At 51.6% G+C, this 17,402-nt stretch overlaps 1 protein-coding gene and 1 long non-coding RNA gene across 15 annotated transcripts in view; one reads left to right on the forward strand and one right to left on the reverse strand.

Moving 5' to 3' along the window:
* Positions 1-847: 847 nt before the first annotated feature.
* Positions 848-17,402, forward strand: part of Zmynd8 (zinc finger MYND-type containing 8) — a 111,586-nt gene continuing 95,031 nt past the window's right edge. For 2 of the 14 annotated variants that reach the window (XM_071609027.1, XM_071609030.1), the window contains exon 1: positions 14,046-14,416. In XM_071609027.1, coding sequence (XP_071465128.1) covers positions 14,403-14,416 — 14 coding nt within the window. In that variant the 5' untranslated portion in view covers positions 14,046-14,402. The other 12 variants (XM_071609032.1, XM_071609033.1, XM_071609028.1 and 9 more) reach the window with 10 other exon arrangements.
* On the reverse strand, positions 10,823-11,926 carry LOC117794901 (uncharacterized). Its single transcript, XR_004618779.1, has 2 exons — positions 11,867-11,926; positions 10,823-11,580 (listed from the first exon to the last, which is right to left on the reverse strand). It is a non-coding gene; the product is annotated as an uncharacterized lncRNA (long non-coding RNA).

Genomic DNA, 17,402 nt, shown 5'->3' on the forward strand with positions numbered 1-17,402 from the left:
CCATCCTCTGCCCTCTGAGCGCGCCCATTGCTGCCCAAATTTCCCCTTCCTGTAAGGATGTGGGTCATGGAATCAGGGCCCATCCTAGGAACTCCATTTTGGCATTCTGACTGACCCCTTCCACCTTTGCAGTGGTCCGTGATGCCTCCCTTTAACAGAGGGCTGTTCTCGCTGGGCCAGACTCCCTGAGTCCTCTGTGAGGCCAAAGTTACCTTGGCCCTGCATCTGACAGCTTAGTGTTCTTTACATTTGATACAGACCCAGGTGGGGACTTTGTTTTTTATCCCTTTCTCTGAGTAGGAGGTCCTCAGTTTTCCTCCTCTGTAAAATGGGTTCAGAAGGATTTGTGAGCAGTCCCTAAGGAGATGGCTCTCTGCAAATTGCAATAGAAGGATGGCCTACTTTCTCTCTCTCTCGTTTTTTTCCTGCAAGATCAAATCCAGAGCTATATACATGCTAGGCAACACACTACCACGGAGCTACATCCCCAGTTCCATCTAGCGTTCTTTATGAAATCTGTGCTGGGGAGGTCATTTCCTCTGAGTCCTTATTCTGCCCTCAGTGGCCGGTTGGTGTTCTCTGTCTACCCAGAGGTTAGAGGGGGTGAGACCTTCCAGGGAGGTCAGGCAGAGAGGTAGCTATGAAGAGCCACTGCCCGGGAGGGTCTGATGGGATCAGGCAGTCAGGAGCACCAGGTTAAACACAGGATGTACTTTCCAGTATCAGTCCTTGTTTATCTGAAATTCAGATTTAACTGGGCTTCCGGTTTTTGTATTTATTCAACCTGGCCACCCCACAGAGGTTCTGATGTCAGGCTGTAGCTGGGACGGGAGGCATGGAGGCGAGTGAGCCCCGGATCCTGAGGCTGGTGAGCAGGGCGCTGGGGGAAGGCAATGTCGGGGAAAGACCTGGGATCAGGGCCCTGGGCAGCCAGATGTCCCAGCCAGGGTAAGCCCCCCCTGTGCAGCTTGGGGCCTTTGGCTCCCCTGGGCTTGGCGCCTCCTTTGTTTGCGCTGCTGCCCACAGCCGCTATTCCAGGAACCAGACCCACACAGGGACTCCCAGCTGTGCTCCCCAATTTGCAGCTTGCTTTTGTAATTAAGGGGGTTCTCCCCAGCAGACCCCCGCCTTCCTGCATCCTCATTAAAATTCACTTTGCTCCTTCTCTGACTTGAAAATGAGGCACTTGCACATCCTGAAGTTGATCCATTCATCACTCCCTCATTTAACACTCACCAAAATGATTTTTGAGGACCTACTGTGTGCCAGGGAGACACAGAATTGAGCCAGTCACTAAATAAGAAATTGATCATAAGAATCTATCAATGTTTTTTGTGCTGCTGAAGATTAAACCCAGGGTCTCCTGCATGCTCAGCAGGGGCTCCACCATTTGTACCAGAATTTGTGCTCATTATCAAGCTTCAAGTGTTGAATTAATCCGAGGACCACCTGCCTTATTCAAAGCAGGTCTGGGAAGGCTACTCTGAAGGAATGAATTTCGTTTTGGGTAGTTTTGTGGTGCTGGGGATTGAACCCAGGGCCTTGGGCATGCGAGGCAAGCACTCTACCAGCTGAGCTGTGTCCCCAGTCCAAGAGTTAACTGCTAACAATGGCAGCAGCAATGGCCAACCGGTTCCAGGCTCTGCTGAGTAAGCACTTTTACTACTTGAACTAATCTGATCCCGGCAATACTCGGGGAGGGCTCTCATCTCCAGGTCACAGGTCCAGAAAGGTTAAGTTACTTACACAAGGCGAGAGAACGCGGAGTCGGATTTGAATCCAGGAGGCCCAGCTTCTGAGCCTCAGGCTGGTGGGAGCTCAGACCCGGGGCCAAACTGGAGGGGAACGGGCAGGCCCCCTGCGGCTTGGTTAAGAATTTGAGACTTTGGCCAAGAACAATGGGAAACCTTTTAAGGGGTTGTGGAGATGGGGGTTGGGGATGGAGAAGTGACCTGGTCCAAATTGAAATTTCAAAAGATCCCTGTGCTGCCCGGGGTGGGGGAGGGGAGCAGAGTCCTGGGACAGGGGCGGGTGGGGAGGCTGTTCTCTTCCAGCCCAGATAACAGACGAGGGTGGCTCTGGGGCAGGGGACTCCTGTGCAGGATGGAGCTGCGCCGCCGCAGTGGACCGTGGAGGAAGATCAGAAGGTGAGTCCCACAGCGCTCGGGCACGGAGACCAGGGAGAGAGGTCCAGGGTGACAACGGGGGCTGCTGGACAAGTGGGTGGGAGCCACCGGGGGCTCGAGATGCCTCTGCGTCTGGATTCCTGTCTGTCATTGGTGTATTTTTGTTATTATTGCTACGTTGGTTCCTCTCGCCGTCAGGTGTCTGAATCCACATTGGGTTCCTTTGCTGTAGCTCTGGCTTCTTGGAATCTCAGAGGCGGAGAGAGATCAATTTCATTTTTCCTATAACTGTCTTCCTTTTTCCACCCCTCCACGTCTGTGTTTTCTCACCTGTAAAATGAGAGACCTCTCGGGTTTGTCAGGAGGATTAACTTAGTGAATACATAAAATGAGGTTCAGAATGGCGTTGGGTCTGGCGAGACTCATGGACCATAAGCTGCTCTTACAAGATGATGGTGGTGTCCTCTGGAGGAGGGAGATGCATCCTGGGGTGGCTGCAGGAAGAGGAGACCAAAGCCCATGGAAGTAGCTCCAGTTTCTCAGCAATTCCGAATGGAGCTACTGTACCCAGCAATAGGAGAGTTGTTTTTTAAAAGTTTATACAGAAGCTCAAGGATTTAATTCACTCAGATCAACAGGCTTGAGACTTTTGTGTGCGGGACCTACTCCAGAGTTGCCACAGTGTTTATGAATGAGAGACTTCCTGCCCTGAGAAATAAGGACAGCACATTAATTCTAGAAGTTTCTAAGTTCTGGGAAGAAACTGAAACTGCTGTGTGACCTGATGTGATCCCAGAAGACCCCTTGGAGGTGGAGGCATTGGGTCCTGGATCTGAAGCAGAAGATGGGCAAGTGCCAAGGCCCCAAAGAGGGCAGGAGACAGTCGGCAGGTCGGGGGACACTTGGAGTGCAGTATAGAGGTAGCGGAAGGTAGTTCACTTTTTAGAAATCATGGACAAATGGAACTTTGTGGTCCAACCTAGTAGACAGTGCAAGGTGCCCCTGGTTGATCTCCTGAAGATGTGCTATAGAAACTACTTTGTGTTAAGAAGCGGTCATTCATTGGGCAGATGTATTTGATTCCCTGCACTGGGGATTGAACCCAGGGGTGCTCTACCACTAAGCCACATCCCAAGTCCTTTTTTTTTTTTTTTTTTGAGATAAGTGTTGCTAAGGTGTTCAGACTAGTCTTGAACTTGTGATCCTCCCTCCTGCCTCAGCCTCCAAGGTAGCTGGGATTTTACAGGGGTGCACCACAGGCCCTGGCTGCGCAAATGTTTATTGAGCAACTACCATACCCCAGGCACCGTGCCACCCTGGGGAGCTCTGGTCAGTAGGGTACACAAAATCTTTGCCTTTGTACACAGACATGAAGTAAGTAAAGGAGTGTGCTCAGGGAGTTTGCTAAGTCTTAAGAGGGAAATATAGAGATGCCTCCGAAACTGAGGGAGTTGGTGTCCAGAGGTGGTCAGGATAGGCCTCTGGAAGAGAGGGTATTTGCGGTGGGACCTGAGCCAAGCGGAGCCCTCATGTGAAGGGAGGTGTTCTAGGAGCTGGGGGCCGCGTGCGCCCAGGACTGAGGTGGAAACCCAGCCTGCAGACAGGGAGGGTGAGAGCTGGGTGAGGAGCCAGCCTTGGTGAACAGAGGAGGGAGGGAGGGAGGGAGGGAGGGAGCTGCCCAGGGAGGTCCGCCGCCCTATTCAGAGCCCTATTTAGAGTGGCCGGATTTTCTCCAAACAAGAGGGTTGTAAATGTTTTTGTAAATGGCCCCATAGTTAAATATTTTAGATGTTCTGGGCCAGCTGTGGCCTCTGGGTAGGTGCTTGACCCTCCCACAGGAGCACAAAGACAGCCATCAACGCATCAGCTTATGGGGCCGCCTTCTGATAAAACTTTATTTTTGGACACCAAACTTTGAATTTCATGTAATGCGTGCATTCCACAAATTATCTTTATTTTTGACCAATTTAAAATGTAAGAAAACTTTTTTAGCTCAAGGACCTAACCGAAACAGGCGGTGGGTGGTGGAGACGGAGCTCAGTGGTGGAGAGCTTGCTTCATGTGTGGGAGGCCCTGGGTTCGAGGTTCAGCCCGCAGCACAAGGTGGGGGGGCACAAACAGAAACAGCTGGGGGGTTGGCTGAGGGGGTCCACGGCCCAGTTCTTTTTTAAAAATTATTTTAGATGTGGATGGACCTCTATTTTATTCATTTATTTATATGCGGTGCTGAGAATCAAACCCGGGGCCTCACACATGTTAGGCAAGTGCTCTGCCACTGAGCCCCAGCCCAGCCCCCATGGCCCAGTTCTGAGCAGGAAATGAAAGGATGTGATTAGCGATGGGAAAGGTGGAAGGGGAAGAGCCTGGCACCCCGTGCACAGGGCTGAATTCCCGTAGGACACAGGGAGGGGGGCTGCTGGAGGGCCCCAGGCCGAAGGGAGGCAGGGTTCCACTCAAGGAAGTCTGGGGAGTGAAATACAAATATCTACAAATTTTAGGGGTCACAAGAAAGATACAAATGTCTGCCTGTCATCACAGCGACTCATGAGACTGAGGCAGAGGATTGCAAGTTCAAGGCCAGCCTGGGCAGCTTGGGAGACCCTGCATCTCAGTGGTAGAGAGCCCCTGGGTTCAAACCCCAGTACCGGAGGGGGAGAAAGAAAGAAATGATGGGGCTGGGGTTATGGCTCAGTGGTGGAGCGCTTGCCTAGCATGCATGGGGCACTGGGTTCAATCCCCGGGTCCACATAAAAATAAACAAATAAAAATAAAATAAAGGTATGGTGTCCATCTACAGCTAAAAGAAAAATATATTTTAAAAAAAGAAAGAAATGAAGGAAGGACCTCCAGTCGTGCAAAATCCTCATAATGAAACGACTTCCCAAGCAGCTGGGACCACGGGGTACCCCACCACACTCAGCTAAAATTTGCTTTACTTTTTTTCTTTTTTATGATAAAGGGGATGGAACTCAGGGCCTTGCACAGGTCAGGCAAGGGCTCTGCCCCTGTGCTGTAGTCTTTAAAAATTTTTTTTATTTTGAAAGGAGATGTCACTAAGTTGCTGAGGCTGGCTTGAACTGGCAATCCTCCTTCCTCAGCCTCCCCAGCTGCTGGGATGACAGGCGTGTGCCGCCATGCCCGGCCCAACCTGTGGTTTCTCATGTAGCGTGGTGTTGTTTACCAGGCAGATGAATCAGCGCCTCCCTGTTCCTCACGGCTGAGAGATGTTCCATCCTGTGGACTTCACCCATTTTGTCAATCACTGGTCACTTGATGGACATTTGGGTTGTTTTCACTTTGGGCTCTTGTGGATAGTGCTGCTCATAGGAGGCTCGGAGCAAGCAGGTGACATTGGCTTGTTATCAGGGTGCCGTTGCCATTGGGCGGGCAGGAGGCCAGTGAGAAAGAATAGAGCTCTCAGCCTTGACTCCAGAAGGTCCCATGGGTGTTGGGATCCATCAGGGCAGAATCCCACCGCCCCCCAGTGGGTGGTGGGGGTGGGTCAGTCCCTGGGGGAGCAGGACACTGGCCTCTGTGCAGCCATGGGGAGTGGTGGAGATGGTGAAGGGCAAGTTCAGCCCACTCCGAGGCAGAGACCCTGGCCTTGCTGATCTGTGCTCCAGGGCTGGGAGCAGAAGGGGGTGGAGGAGGCTTGAAGCAGCTATGGGAGGGGATCCTGCTGACCCAGCAGAGGAGCCAGTCATGGCTCCTGTCCCAGCAGCTACTCAAGCTAGGTCATACTGGCAGGGCTACATGCCTGGGGTGAGGGACTCAGGAACTACGCGGCCTTGTAGCTGAGAAATCAGGAAAGGCTGTCTAGACCTGGGATTGGAGAGAGGAGCTCTTTCCCCAGGTAGAGTCCTGAGGGAACCCTGCCCTGTGTGTCATCCCTGGGGAAGGGGGAGAGCAGGGGGGGAGGGGCAGGAAAGTCAGCTTCACTGGGAGAGTCCTGGTGTCATTTAATTGGTGGAGAATTGCTGGAGGGTTTATTTATTTATTTATTTTGTGGTGCTGGGGATTGAACCCAGGGCCTTGGGCATGCAAGGCAAGCACTCTACCCACTGAGCCACATCTCCAGCCCCCCTTTTTATTAAGTCAGCAATGAAAGTGATTGTAGCCACGTGAGTTTTCAGTGCTTTGTTTCCACCGCCTCTTCAGTGCAGCCCTGTGAGCTAACCAGGAGGCACGCTTCCTACCTTCACATGGAGAAGGGTACCAGGTAGTTATGGGAATTACCTGGAGCTGTGCAGCTGCAGGGTGAAGAGCCACGGTCACCCTGCGTGCAGCTCGGTCCCGTGTGGGCATGTCTCGATTATCTTTTTATGAGGATTTCATCTGGATGGACTGGATATGGAGGAGAGTGGGGGTCGATGGGAAGGAGAACATTCTGGAAGTTTTTGAGTCTGAGGAATGGGGGATGGTGGAGGAAATGGTGATCTTGTGTCTGATCACGTCTTCATGCTCAGGCCCTCTGCACCTCTCCCTGATGCCACTTGGGCCTTTTTGTTCCTCTGACATCAAGCTCAGGCCTCAGGGCCTTTGGGGGGCTGCTTGTCCACTGGAAGCTCCTGCCTTCAGCTCCAGTGTCAAAGCCTCACTTGAACTTCCCCCACCTGCTCCCATGTCACTTCCCGTCTCATCCCTCTGCCTGTTTACAGCAAAGGATTTGAATTTTTCTTTTATTTGTTTATTTTTTAATTGAACCCCGGGTACTTTAATGGTGAGCCATGTACCCAGTCTTTTTAATGTTCTGTTTTGAGACATGGTCTTTCTAAGTCGCTTAGGGCCTCGCTAAATTGCTGAGGTTGGCTTTGAACTCATGGTCCTCCTGCCTTGGCATCCTTAGTTGCTGGGATTACAGGTGTGCACCACCACGCCTGGTTCAATGTGACGTTTATGTTATTCATGTACCGGTTGCTTCCTCTGTTCAGCTGTGGGCTCCTTCCAAGCAGAAGCTACAGACAAGAAGTCAGCATTAGCAGGGCGCAATGGCACTCGCCTGCAATCCCAATGGCTCCGGAGGCTGAGGCAGGAGGATTGTGAGTTCAAACCCAGCCTCAGCAACTGCGAGGCCCTAAGCAACTCAGTGAGACCCTGTCTCTAAATAAAATACCAAATAGGGCTGGGGAGGTGGCTCAGTGGTCCAGTGCCCCTGGAGTTCAATCCCCAGTACCCTTACCCCCCAATAAAAAAGAAGGGCTGGGGATAGCCCAGTGGTAAAGTGTCCCTGGGCTTAATCCCTAGTACCACCAAAAAAAAAAAAAAAAAAAAAAAAAGAAGAAAGAAAAGCACTGTTTATGTGTTTATGAATGAGGGAACTAGTAAGATGTTACATCTGATCTAAAGATGGATTTAAAGTACTGCACATATAAGGATGTGAATAAATTTACAAGGAGATGCAAAAACTGGCAATAATTAGTTGCATTCCAGGGAACTAAATTTGCATGTCTAAGGACAAGAATCACTTCTACAACTCACAGTAATAGCTCAAAAACAATGAAGGGGAGCTGTGACTTGGTGGTTGAGTGCCTGTGAGGCCCTGGGGGGAGGATCAGCACCCTCAGCACCAAACAAAAAGAAAAAAAAGAAAGAAAAGTGCAGATAAAACTGAACCGAACACACGCTGATCTTTGTTTTGGTCAATTTACAATTTTACCCAATGTTAAATTTACTAATTTATAGTGAACAGAGTAACACATTTATGCAGTTGAAATGCAAAAGGTGGAAAAAGACATGGTGGCCTGGGCCTGGGGCTCAGAGGCAGCGCTGGCCTGGCACGCACGAGGCCCTGGGCTCCATCCTCAGCACCACATAAAGTAAAATAAAGGTATTGGTCCACCTACAACTAAAAAATAATGTTAAAATAAAAAGAAGAAAGAAAGAAAAGGGTGTGGTGGTGAAAAGTGTCCCATCCCTCACCTGTCACCCAGGACTCCTGGATGCAACCATTGTTAACAGGTTTTTTTGTTTGTTTGTATTTGGTACCAGGGACTGAACCCAGGGGCGCTTCACCACTGAGCCACATTCCCAGTGCCAACCCCCCCTGCCCACCCCCCCCCCCCGTTGGGTTTTTTTTTTTTTTTTAATTTAGAGACAGGGTGTCACTGAGTTGCTGAGGATGGCTTTGTGTTAGCAGTTTTAAGTGTGCTTCCGAGAAGAGACTATGCATCATCAGCAAATACATCACACACACACACACACACACACACACAGTTGCCTTTAAAAAAAAAAAAAAAACAGCTGGGAGTGGTGACTCACACCTACAACCCCAGTTACTCGGGAAGCTGAGACAGGAGGGTCTCAAGTGCCAAGGTAGCCTGGGCAATTCAGCAAGACTGTCTCAAAATAAAAGTTTTAAAAAGGCTGGGAAATAGTTCAGTGATAGAGACTAGCCTGGCATATGGGAGGCTGGCCTTGATCTTGCAGTCCTCCCGCTCATCTCTAGCAGCCAGGATTACAGGCATGGACCACTGCGCCTGTGTAGCAGATTCTTGTTCCACGGCTGGCTGCGTAGGGTCCTGTTGGGTGGCAGGATGGACGGCATCTGTTCAAGCAGCCTCTTAGTCGTGGTGTGGAAGTAGTGTGTCAGTAGCTCCTACCTCAGTTTCCTCATTCAGGAAATGGGGTTGATGATTATACTGGTGCCCAGCTCATAGAGATGTGAGGCTCCAAGGGTTGTTCATGTCCCAATTGGAAACAGTGCCTGGAGCAGCGCCAGCCTTGTGACATGCCAGCTATCGCTGCTTATCATTTTCCCCTTCGGAAAGGTCATGGTGAAAGGAGGAAGGAGAGCGAGTTAGAAGCATCCAGAAAACACCTTTTTACAGGTGAGCAGAGGAGGACACGGTGATGAGCAGTGTTTCTGGGGTGTCGCCACAGTGCTGCACAGTGCATGCTCCCAGGTGGGTGTCACTATTGCTCCCACTGTGCAGATGAGGACATCAAGGCAGGGAACTGCACACCTCCAGCAAAGTCTCGCAGCTGGCAGGCAGGTGGGGCAGCTGGGACCCAGAGCCAGACCGTCAAACGCAACCGCACACCCCACCGCACACCCACCGCTGCGTAGCTCTGCCTCTTGATGTGGGGAAGAGAGGAAGAAGATTCAGGGTGCAACAGAGACGTGGCTGGCTGCGGGGCTCGGCTCAGGCGGAAAAGCCTCTGCAGAGCATGGGGGGGTGATGCACGGGAATCCTCTCTGAAGCAGGAAGGAAGAGGTGGTCAAGGCCAAGGGAAGGCTTAGGAGAGGAGGCCTGCTGAGAGGGGGTCTGGGGAAGTGAGGAAGTGCAGAAGCCCCAGAGAGGGAGGGAGGAAGAACCGAAGGAACTTCACCTTGGAAGTGGTTGGAGCAGAGTGAGCCCAGGGAAGGTGGGGGAGGTGGACATCAGAGATGGGAGGGGCCTTGGCAGGTGAGGCCATGGCAGGCCAGTTTCAGGACTTGGGCTGTCACTGGGAAGGTGACTCTGAACTAAGGAGGGACAGATCTGATTTGTGTGTGCAGGGGTTGCCTGTGACAGCATTGGCAAGGGCAGAGCCGGGGGCTCAGGCAGAGGCTGTTTGGGCCTCTGGCGGGGACAGATGGCGGGGACAGAGCTCTAATCCACAGCGGCCACCAGTGTTTGGCTCCCGCTGAAGAGTTCGGACCATGCTCTTCCTTGAAGCCCCCTGACAGTGCAGTCTCCCAGCCTCAGTGGTGCCCGAGCTGGGGACTGGCAGATGCTCTGGGTGGGGCAGTCTAGCCTGCTGCAGGGTTCCCTCCCTCTCTAACTTTCCTCCTTCCTTCCTGTACTGGGGCTTGAACCCAGGGCCTCCTGCTACCCCAACCACCTCCTAGGATGTTTGGCAGGAACCTTGGACTCCATCCCTTCCATGTGACACCCCAAAGTGTATCCAGATATTGCCAAATGTCCCTTGGGAGGCAAAATCCACCCCCCCCCCCACTCTGGAGGGAGAGAGACAAACCGCCATGGCTGTTAGGAGACAGTGGCCACTCCTCGCCTGCCTGCTGGAGGCTTTATTTTGTCCCTGCACCTCACACCTTGCCTTCTGGTGCCGGGCCATCTGCCTGATGGGGCACAGCCAGTCCCTCCACCGCCTGCCCTTTGTACCAGGCCCTCCCTGCCGCTAATCCTGCCAATTCCTCCTAGAAAGAAGTAAAAGCAAGCAAACAAACAAAAAACCCAACAAAACAAAACAAACAAACAAAACCTTCCCCCCCCACCAAGGGTAGATAGCTTCTCCCAGGGAGGGTCAGGGCCTGGCTGCGGCTAGCCGTCACGTCACGTGGCCATGGCTCCCCGCTCTGGAGATGAGCCTTTCTGTTGTCATGCCCAACGTTGGCCTGGATTCTCTTTGGCCCAAAAGGAACAAAACAAAACAAGATATTTCAAATACTCCCTGCCTCGGTCCTGTCCCTTTCACATAATGGACAAGCCTGCCGCAAGTTGGGGGCAGATAACTCCGAGTGGCTTCTCTTCAGAGGCAACCACACTGGCTATCTCTGGGGATGCAGCCTGCCTGGGCTGCCGCTCCTGCTGCCCGCCTGGCCGCCTGCCAGCGTGGGGGGGGGGAGCCGTTCGGCAAGGCCAGGCCTTGGCCAGCGAGGTGCCTGGGCAAGAGCTGGGGCCAGCCTCACTGCTGGGACACTGTCTCCCCCCGCCCCCTTCTCTCTGTCCCCTGGGAATATTAAGAGAGACACGTTTTAATCTATTTTTATTAGCTCATTGCTTATTAATATCACCAAGGAACCTACTTGTTTAGGCCTGTGCTGGCTTTTTCATCCAGAGGCAAATGGTTTCCCTTTCATTTAAGCCAAGGATTCCCAGCCCCAGCACAATGGGCCTTTTGGATCCGATAATTCCTAGTTGTGTGGGGGCTCTCCCGTGGACGCTAGGTATTCCGCAGTATCCCTGACCTCCCATTACATGCTGGATCTGCCCCCATCGCAGTGGTGGCAGTCTAAAACTCTCCAGACATTGCCAAAGACCCCCACCCTGCTCCCCCAGGTGGTGGGCAAAATCGCCCCTGGCTGAGAACCACAGATTTCAAGAAATGTAAAAGGCGCATTTTAGAGAGCATTTTAGAGATGGTCAAGCGGAATCTCCTTGCTGGAGGTTCCTAGGGGGAGGGGCGCTTTCTCTGGGCCCCAGTCAGTACTGAGGGGGGCTGGATGAGTCTAATGTAAAGTTTCACTCAGTTCCTTTGGGTAAAGCGCAAGGGGCATCTCAAGGGGTGGACCTCCTGAAAGAAAGCTCAGGTGTTGCATTTGATGTTGGGAGAATTGAACCTTTTGTTTCTGCTGAGCTTGGTTTAGCTCTGCTTTTGAGTCGAGAGGCAGGGCAAGGTACAGGCTTTAGGGATATGAGGTCATAGTTGGGTTGGAAGTCTGAGTGACAGCACTTGCTAGCTGTGTGACGCTGGGTAGCTCCTTCACCTCTCTGGGCCCACTTCCAGGTTCCTAACAATGAAGGACATGGAATCAGTCTGTGCGACACTCATTTAATAGTCACCGCACCCAGGCTTTAAGAAGGGATAGAAATGGGTCTCCAGGTTGAGGCCTGCAACATTTGGCTTTCCTTATTTCCTGTGTCTTAGCCACATTCCACCAGGTCCAGGAATGACCCTTAGCAGGCCGGGCCTGGCTTCCTCTTCAATCCGCATCCCTCCCAGGATTCCATCTGCCACCATACCTTTGTCTCGGTCCCCAGCCGAGCTGTCGTTTTCCCAGATAACCTCAGACCTACCCGAATGCCAGCAGCATTCCTCCAACGGAGCTGAGCTGCCAGAATAAGCCAGCAGCTTCCTGCTCTTTGCCCCAGAAAACATTTCAAGTGATCAAGTGATGGGGAGAGGGCGGAGGGCGGGGGAGGATGCGGCAGCTGCTTATGCAACAAGCTTTAATCCAGGGTTAAAATCCTCCGCGCGCACCCGCGGCCGCTTTCATTTCCTCATCGGGTCTTGGAAGTTAGCTGCACATCAGATCCGCCACCAGCCCCGCCATCCTGTTGGATCCCCCAAAAGCAGCACCCGCCGAAACCGTGTTCCCAGTGGGATGGTGGAGGGCTGCCGCCCGCACAGCCAGGAGAGCACAGCTCCACGGCTCAGGCCTCTGCCATTTGGTCCCTGGAAGTTCCCCTCCCCAGGAAGAGCTGGCTTCTCCCTTCTGGTGAGGCCTCTGCCTGTTGCACTGGGTGCTGGATCTTTGTCAGCCCAACTGGCTACATCTCAGCCTCAGCAACCTGAAACAACGAAATCCTGTCCCTTTTCAAAAGCCTGGGCCTGTCCTACAGTACAGTGGGTTTGGATCCCCGGCCAGATCCTGATTCTAAGATTCCCAGCCAGGAAGAATTTACACACACGCTCTAGGCATCGCTGGGGGCGGGGGCAGGGAGAGCAAGCAATCTGCTCTTGGCTTTCTTTGTGGGATGGTGTGGGACCAGAAAGTCCACAAGTCCTCTTTTCCGAAGGAGAGGAGACTTCAGGGTATCTCGTAAAGAAAGGCATTTATTTACCTTCTGTTGTTCCGGCTTGCGTTTTTTAAAAACAAGTCTTTTTAAGCACCTGATTGTTTAAAAATAAAATAAATGCAGAAAAAGAAAGCATCCTTGAACATTTTTAAGATCCACTTGGATTGGCCTTTCCTTTGCCTTCTCCACAAAGGCAGCTTTAGGAAGAAACAGGCTCTGGCCTCCTAATACTATGGAGATGGGTGGAATTATAAGCAGCTCGGAAAAACTAGTTAATGTTTTACTGGGGAGCAGTGCCGGAGATGGGGGGGCGGGAGGGGCCACCAAGTGTAGGTCTGTGTAGCTGTTGCATCTGCCTTCGGAGCCCAAAGAAGCCGGTCTCCGTGGACATAAATCGAAGCAAGAATCTTTACGAAGCTCTTGGGATTTGTGTGCCCCTGAGGAGGGCCCAGTTCCCTAGAACACACTTCAGGGAGGAGTGGCGGGAAGGGCTAACCTGTGGGTGTGCAGGCCCCACTGTAATAAGGGTGCTTGTTTCCTGGCTGGGTTTGACATCTTTCTTTCTCCCTCTGGATTTAAATGGCTTCTCAGACTGAGAGGCAGACTGCCTGTGCCCTGGATTCAGAAGGTACACGCCTCCTCGGGAAGCAGAGGCGAGAGACAGCGGCTCTCTCTCTCTCTCTCTCTTTCTGCATCTGCCCGGCGAGCTGCAGCTGGTACTTTTCCACAGGCCTTTTCTGCGATCTCAGGGCCTCGTTTTTCCCAGCCAGACCCAGAGTCCGAGAGAGGGTTAACAGGCAGGAAGCTGCAGCCATAGCAGACTAATACGGAAGTCAGATTTTTGTTTAACTGACAGGTTTAGCAGGCCTCAGGGGTGGGGGAGGGGGCTGGAGGGGAAGGGAAGTTAGTAGGTGGAGGCCTGTGGCCTGCTAGGGACGGATTTGGCTTTTCTTAGGGTAAGCAGGAGAGGGCCCCCCCTTGGCAGCTTGGCAGGGAGGCAGGAACCATTTTGCTCTTCCTTTGAGGACCGACCGAGGGGGGCCAGGGGTTAGACTCTGGCCTGGCCGGCAGTGGCTCTCTGGCCTGCTTTTCCAGGAGGCATTTTGACAATGACTGTGCAGACTTGACCACGCTCCCCTGCTCCCCTCCTCCCCTCAGTGGCCGGCTGCTGTCTTGGGAGAAGCCCGGCGGCCTGGGGCTGATTTCCTGGGGCTGGCAGCAGAGCTGCTCTGAGGCCTCCCTCCAGCCCTTCTCCTGTCCCTCTGAGTCTTTCCTGGACTCCTCGCTCCTGCTCAGCATTCCCCTTGGAGAACCACTCTGCCGGCTCGCCGTAGGGAAGGGCCAGCCTTTCTCCTTAGGAGCAGGCCAGGGCCGTGGGGCCAGGTGAGGGTGAGCCCTTCCAGCCCACCCCAGATGCTGCCTTCCCAGTGGCCTCCGGGCCTCGGGCTCTGCAGGAGCAGGTCAGGCTGGCAGCACTGGTTCGCCAGTGCCGGGGAATCCAGCCAGGGTGTGGGAGAAGTGCGTGCGGGGGCCCCTTTCCCAAGTTTTTCTTGCCGCAGAAGGCCTAGCTTAGCCTGTCTTTTTCTATGCACAGGATGGCTCTGGCTCACCCGAGCCTCACAAAGATAATCGCTCAGGAAGTGTTTCAGCCAATCCGGGGCCGCTTTACACTCCGATTGGCCGGCGCAGCCAATCGGGGATGAGCTTTTATTAGGCGGCCAGATCATCAGCCGAAGTGCCAAACCCTTTTTCTGTGAGAACTAGGAGCCTGTCCTCCATGTTTTATAAGTATTGACATTACACAGTGTTAACAATGCATCCACAGAGGTAAGCTCGGCTTTTTAACCATCTTTTTCCCCCTCCCTCTGAGACATCCGAGTTGTGGGCGAGCAGTGTGACTTCTCTGTGGCTGGCTGTGCCACACTCACCCCAGAGCACTTAGGTTAACTTGGAACTCTTTAGAGAGATTTTTTTTCTCCCTTTTTTTTTTTTTTTTTTTTTTTGCTTTCTTGGGTCACATGGCTGAGTAGCCATTAGCCATAGCTTGGTTTTGCAACCTGGCAAGGGCCTGGCACACCTTTGCCTCCACCAGGGCATGGTGTTTCTGGAATAGTTTGAAGCTAGACCCTGGTATGCCAAGAGAGAAGCTTTCTTTTCCTTTTTTTCCCCTCCTTTCCCTCCCTTCCCCTCTCCTTCTCTCCTGAGCAGTTTCCCCTGCACTATTGTCTTCTCTTGGGTCACATGCCTGCTGGGGGAAGAAAATGGAAGGTGAACACGCAGGCTTCTCTCCAAGGAGCGCTCATGGCAGACAGCAGAGCAGGCAAGTTTGCCTTCCCAGAGAGGTTCTGGGAAGGCTGGACTAAGTTCTGACAAGAGAGGCCGTGCGCTGGAAAGAGAGCCCAGCCCTCAGCACAGCAGCCAGGAGCCAGGGTAGCTCTGGGCCTAGGTGGGTGGCGGGGTGCGTGCCTCCTCTTTCTCTTCCTCTCCAGAGCTTCTCCCTTGAAACTACATTGTTCAGCCTTTTCTCCTGACTTAGCTTGATACAGAGTGTTCTGCAAACCAGCCTACAGCCAGCAAATGTTTCTGAAAGTGTTTGCTAGGCTCTGGAGGAAGTTTTTGGAGTAGGGATAGGGTTTGGGGGGCGGGGTGGGGGGTGGGAGAATCTTGGACAACATCCTGCATAAAAAAAAAAAAAAAAGAAAGAAAGAAAATCTGGGAGGACCCTGAAGCCCTCAGCTTTCTACTCTTGCATGATTTTCAATGAACTAATGTATCTTTTATCTTTGTTTTCATTTTTTTCCCTTGTTTTAAACATTGTATCATCCTCTGTGCTCCTGTGTGATAGAGTGCAGAGGAAATAAAATCATGTTTGTGGCTCCTGACAGCATTCCCTATCCAGTTGTTGGGTTGTATTGTTGTGGTGCTGGTGTGTGTTTTTAATAATACCATGTAAGTGTTTAAAAACAATTTCGTTTTTGATCAAGTCCCAAATCTGCCAGGCTGTTCTGTCTTCCTAACTGTGGAAAAATGAGACGGTTACTTGAACATTTGTTGGGTAAGTAAAGCAATCCATTTCCTCTGTGACCATGTAGCCAGAGTTTTTGTGAACATTTGGGGTCTGTTTGGAAGAGGGGGTCTTGGCTACAGCAGCTGGGGGTTTCATTAGCAGGAACAAAATAAGAGCTTTTAAAAAGAGAGTCTGGAGTTTAGGTGACTATTTGCATCCACTGTTTTTCCTGATAACCTGCAGCTAGGAGGGAAGATTTCACTTCCTGTTTACCCTCAGCCAGGGGAGAAATGTTCAGGGCATCCTCTCTTGCTTCTTTCTACACCTTTAACTGGGTTTGTTTGGATCTTAGGACTCTGGGTAGGAGGTCTGCTTGTTGTTAGTTAATGCAACTGCTTGTTCTTAAGTCACAGAGCCCTACAAACATGGGGGGCGGGGAGCTAACTGGTGGTGTGCGTGTGGGGGTGGGTTGTGTCAGTACTTAGTTTTAGGGTTACTTAGTGCAAAATCCCATCCACCACCAAACTTGATTTCATTCAGGACTCAACTGACCAACAGAGTTGGCCTTTTTCCACGCCTGACCCACACATCTGTAAGCATGCTGGCCTGACTCGGCTTTATTTGTCTTTTTCTACTTTTCCCCTGATCTCTGGATGCTGTAGCTAGAATTTAAAAGTGAAAAGAAAAAAAAAAAAAGTCAACTTTTGCTTAGCGTTACCTTTAGAATTCCCTTGGAAATTCATTCCATACATTTCCAGCTGGGAGACCAATTCAGCAGGATTTTAAGTGCTAGAAATATATTCAGTATCTGTGTTATGCCAACTTGATGAAGTCAGTTAATCTTTTTTTTCTTTTTAAAGTAGTGTCCAGCCTCCCAACTTTTGACACCAGTTGGATGAAGGTGCATTGAATAAGGAGAAATGCACCAGATTCTAATTTGAAGTCAAGGTGGGCCAGCAATCTTAGAGTCAAAGCGCAGAGGGTGGTGATATTTTATATGGAACAGGCCCCCCCCCCCCCAACTTAAGTTCAGACTCTTAGCTATTTTCTTTGTTCTTATCTCCTTGCTCTAAATGGAAATTTCATATTGAGCTTCTCCTGGTCTCCCTAGAAGCAATATCTAATCACAAGACGCCTGGTTTGGTGCCTTCAGTGTTTGCATAATACTGTGTTTGTTGGGCTGCAAGGAGACTTAAGGGCAGAGCATTGGTTCTCTAAAAGCTTGCATTAAAATGGCTCCCACAGGTTTGGAAAGCTAAGACCTGTTTTCCAGTGTGCTGCCCCAGCACCTTCCCAGCCCTGGATCAAGCTGGTCACTTTTCCTCTGGTACTGTGGCCATCACCAAGCACGGGTCAGTAAAAAGTTAATTGCTTTTCAAAGTAGCCCTTATTTCCCAGTTCCTAAAGGGAAGGAATGTCTGCATTGCAGCAGGACGAGGTAGAGACAGCAGTGTGGGCCCACGCAGCAGCCCAATGGGCTTCCTCTCTCTGGCTCTTGAACCAATAGACTGGGAGGAAAGGTTAAAGATTGACAATTGCAGTGGCCGGACTGAGAAGGGGTGTTCTGGAAATTTCTACTACCATCTTTGTTCCTTTCAGGAAAAGCAGCTCCCCAGGCTGAAGAGTCCTACATTCCATTCCTCGGGCATCCCCCTTCCTCCCCCCTTGCTTCTCTCATCAAGGTAGAATGTTCTTCTGCCACATTGGTAAATTGCAGAGGGAGGAACAGAATGATGGGCTGTTTTCCTTTTTCCTTCTGCCTCCTCGGTCCCCAAAGAGGATGACAGCTGCAAGGAACAAACACAG

This window comes from Marmota flaviventris, chromosome 2 (genome assembly GCF_047511675.1).
Source record: "Marmota flaviventris isolate mMarFla1 chromosome 2, mMarFla1.hap1, whole genome shotgun sequence".
NCBI classification, from domain to species: domain Eukaryota; kingdom Metazoa; phylum Chordata; class Mammalia; order Rodentia; family Sciuridae; genus Marmota; species Marmota flaviventris.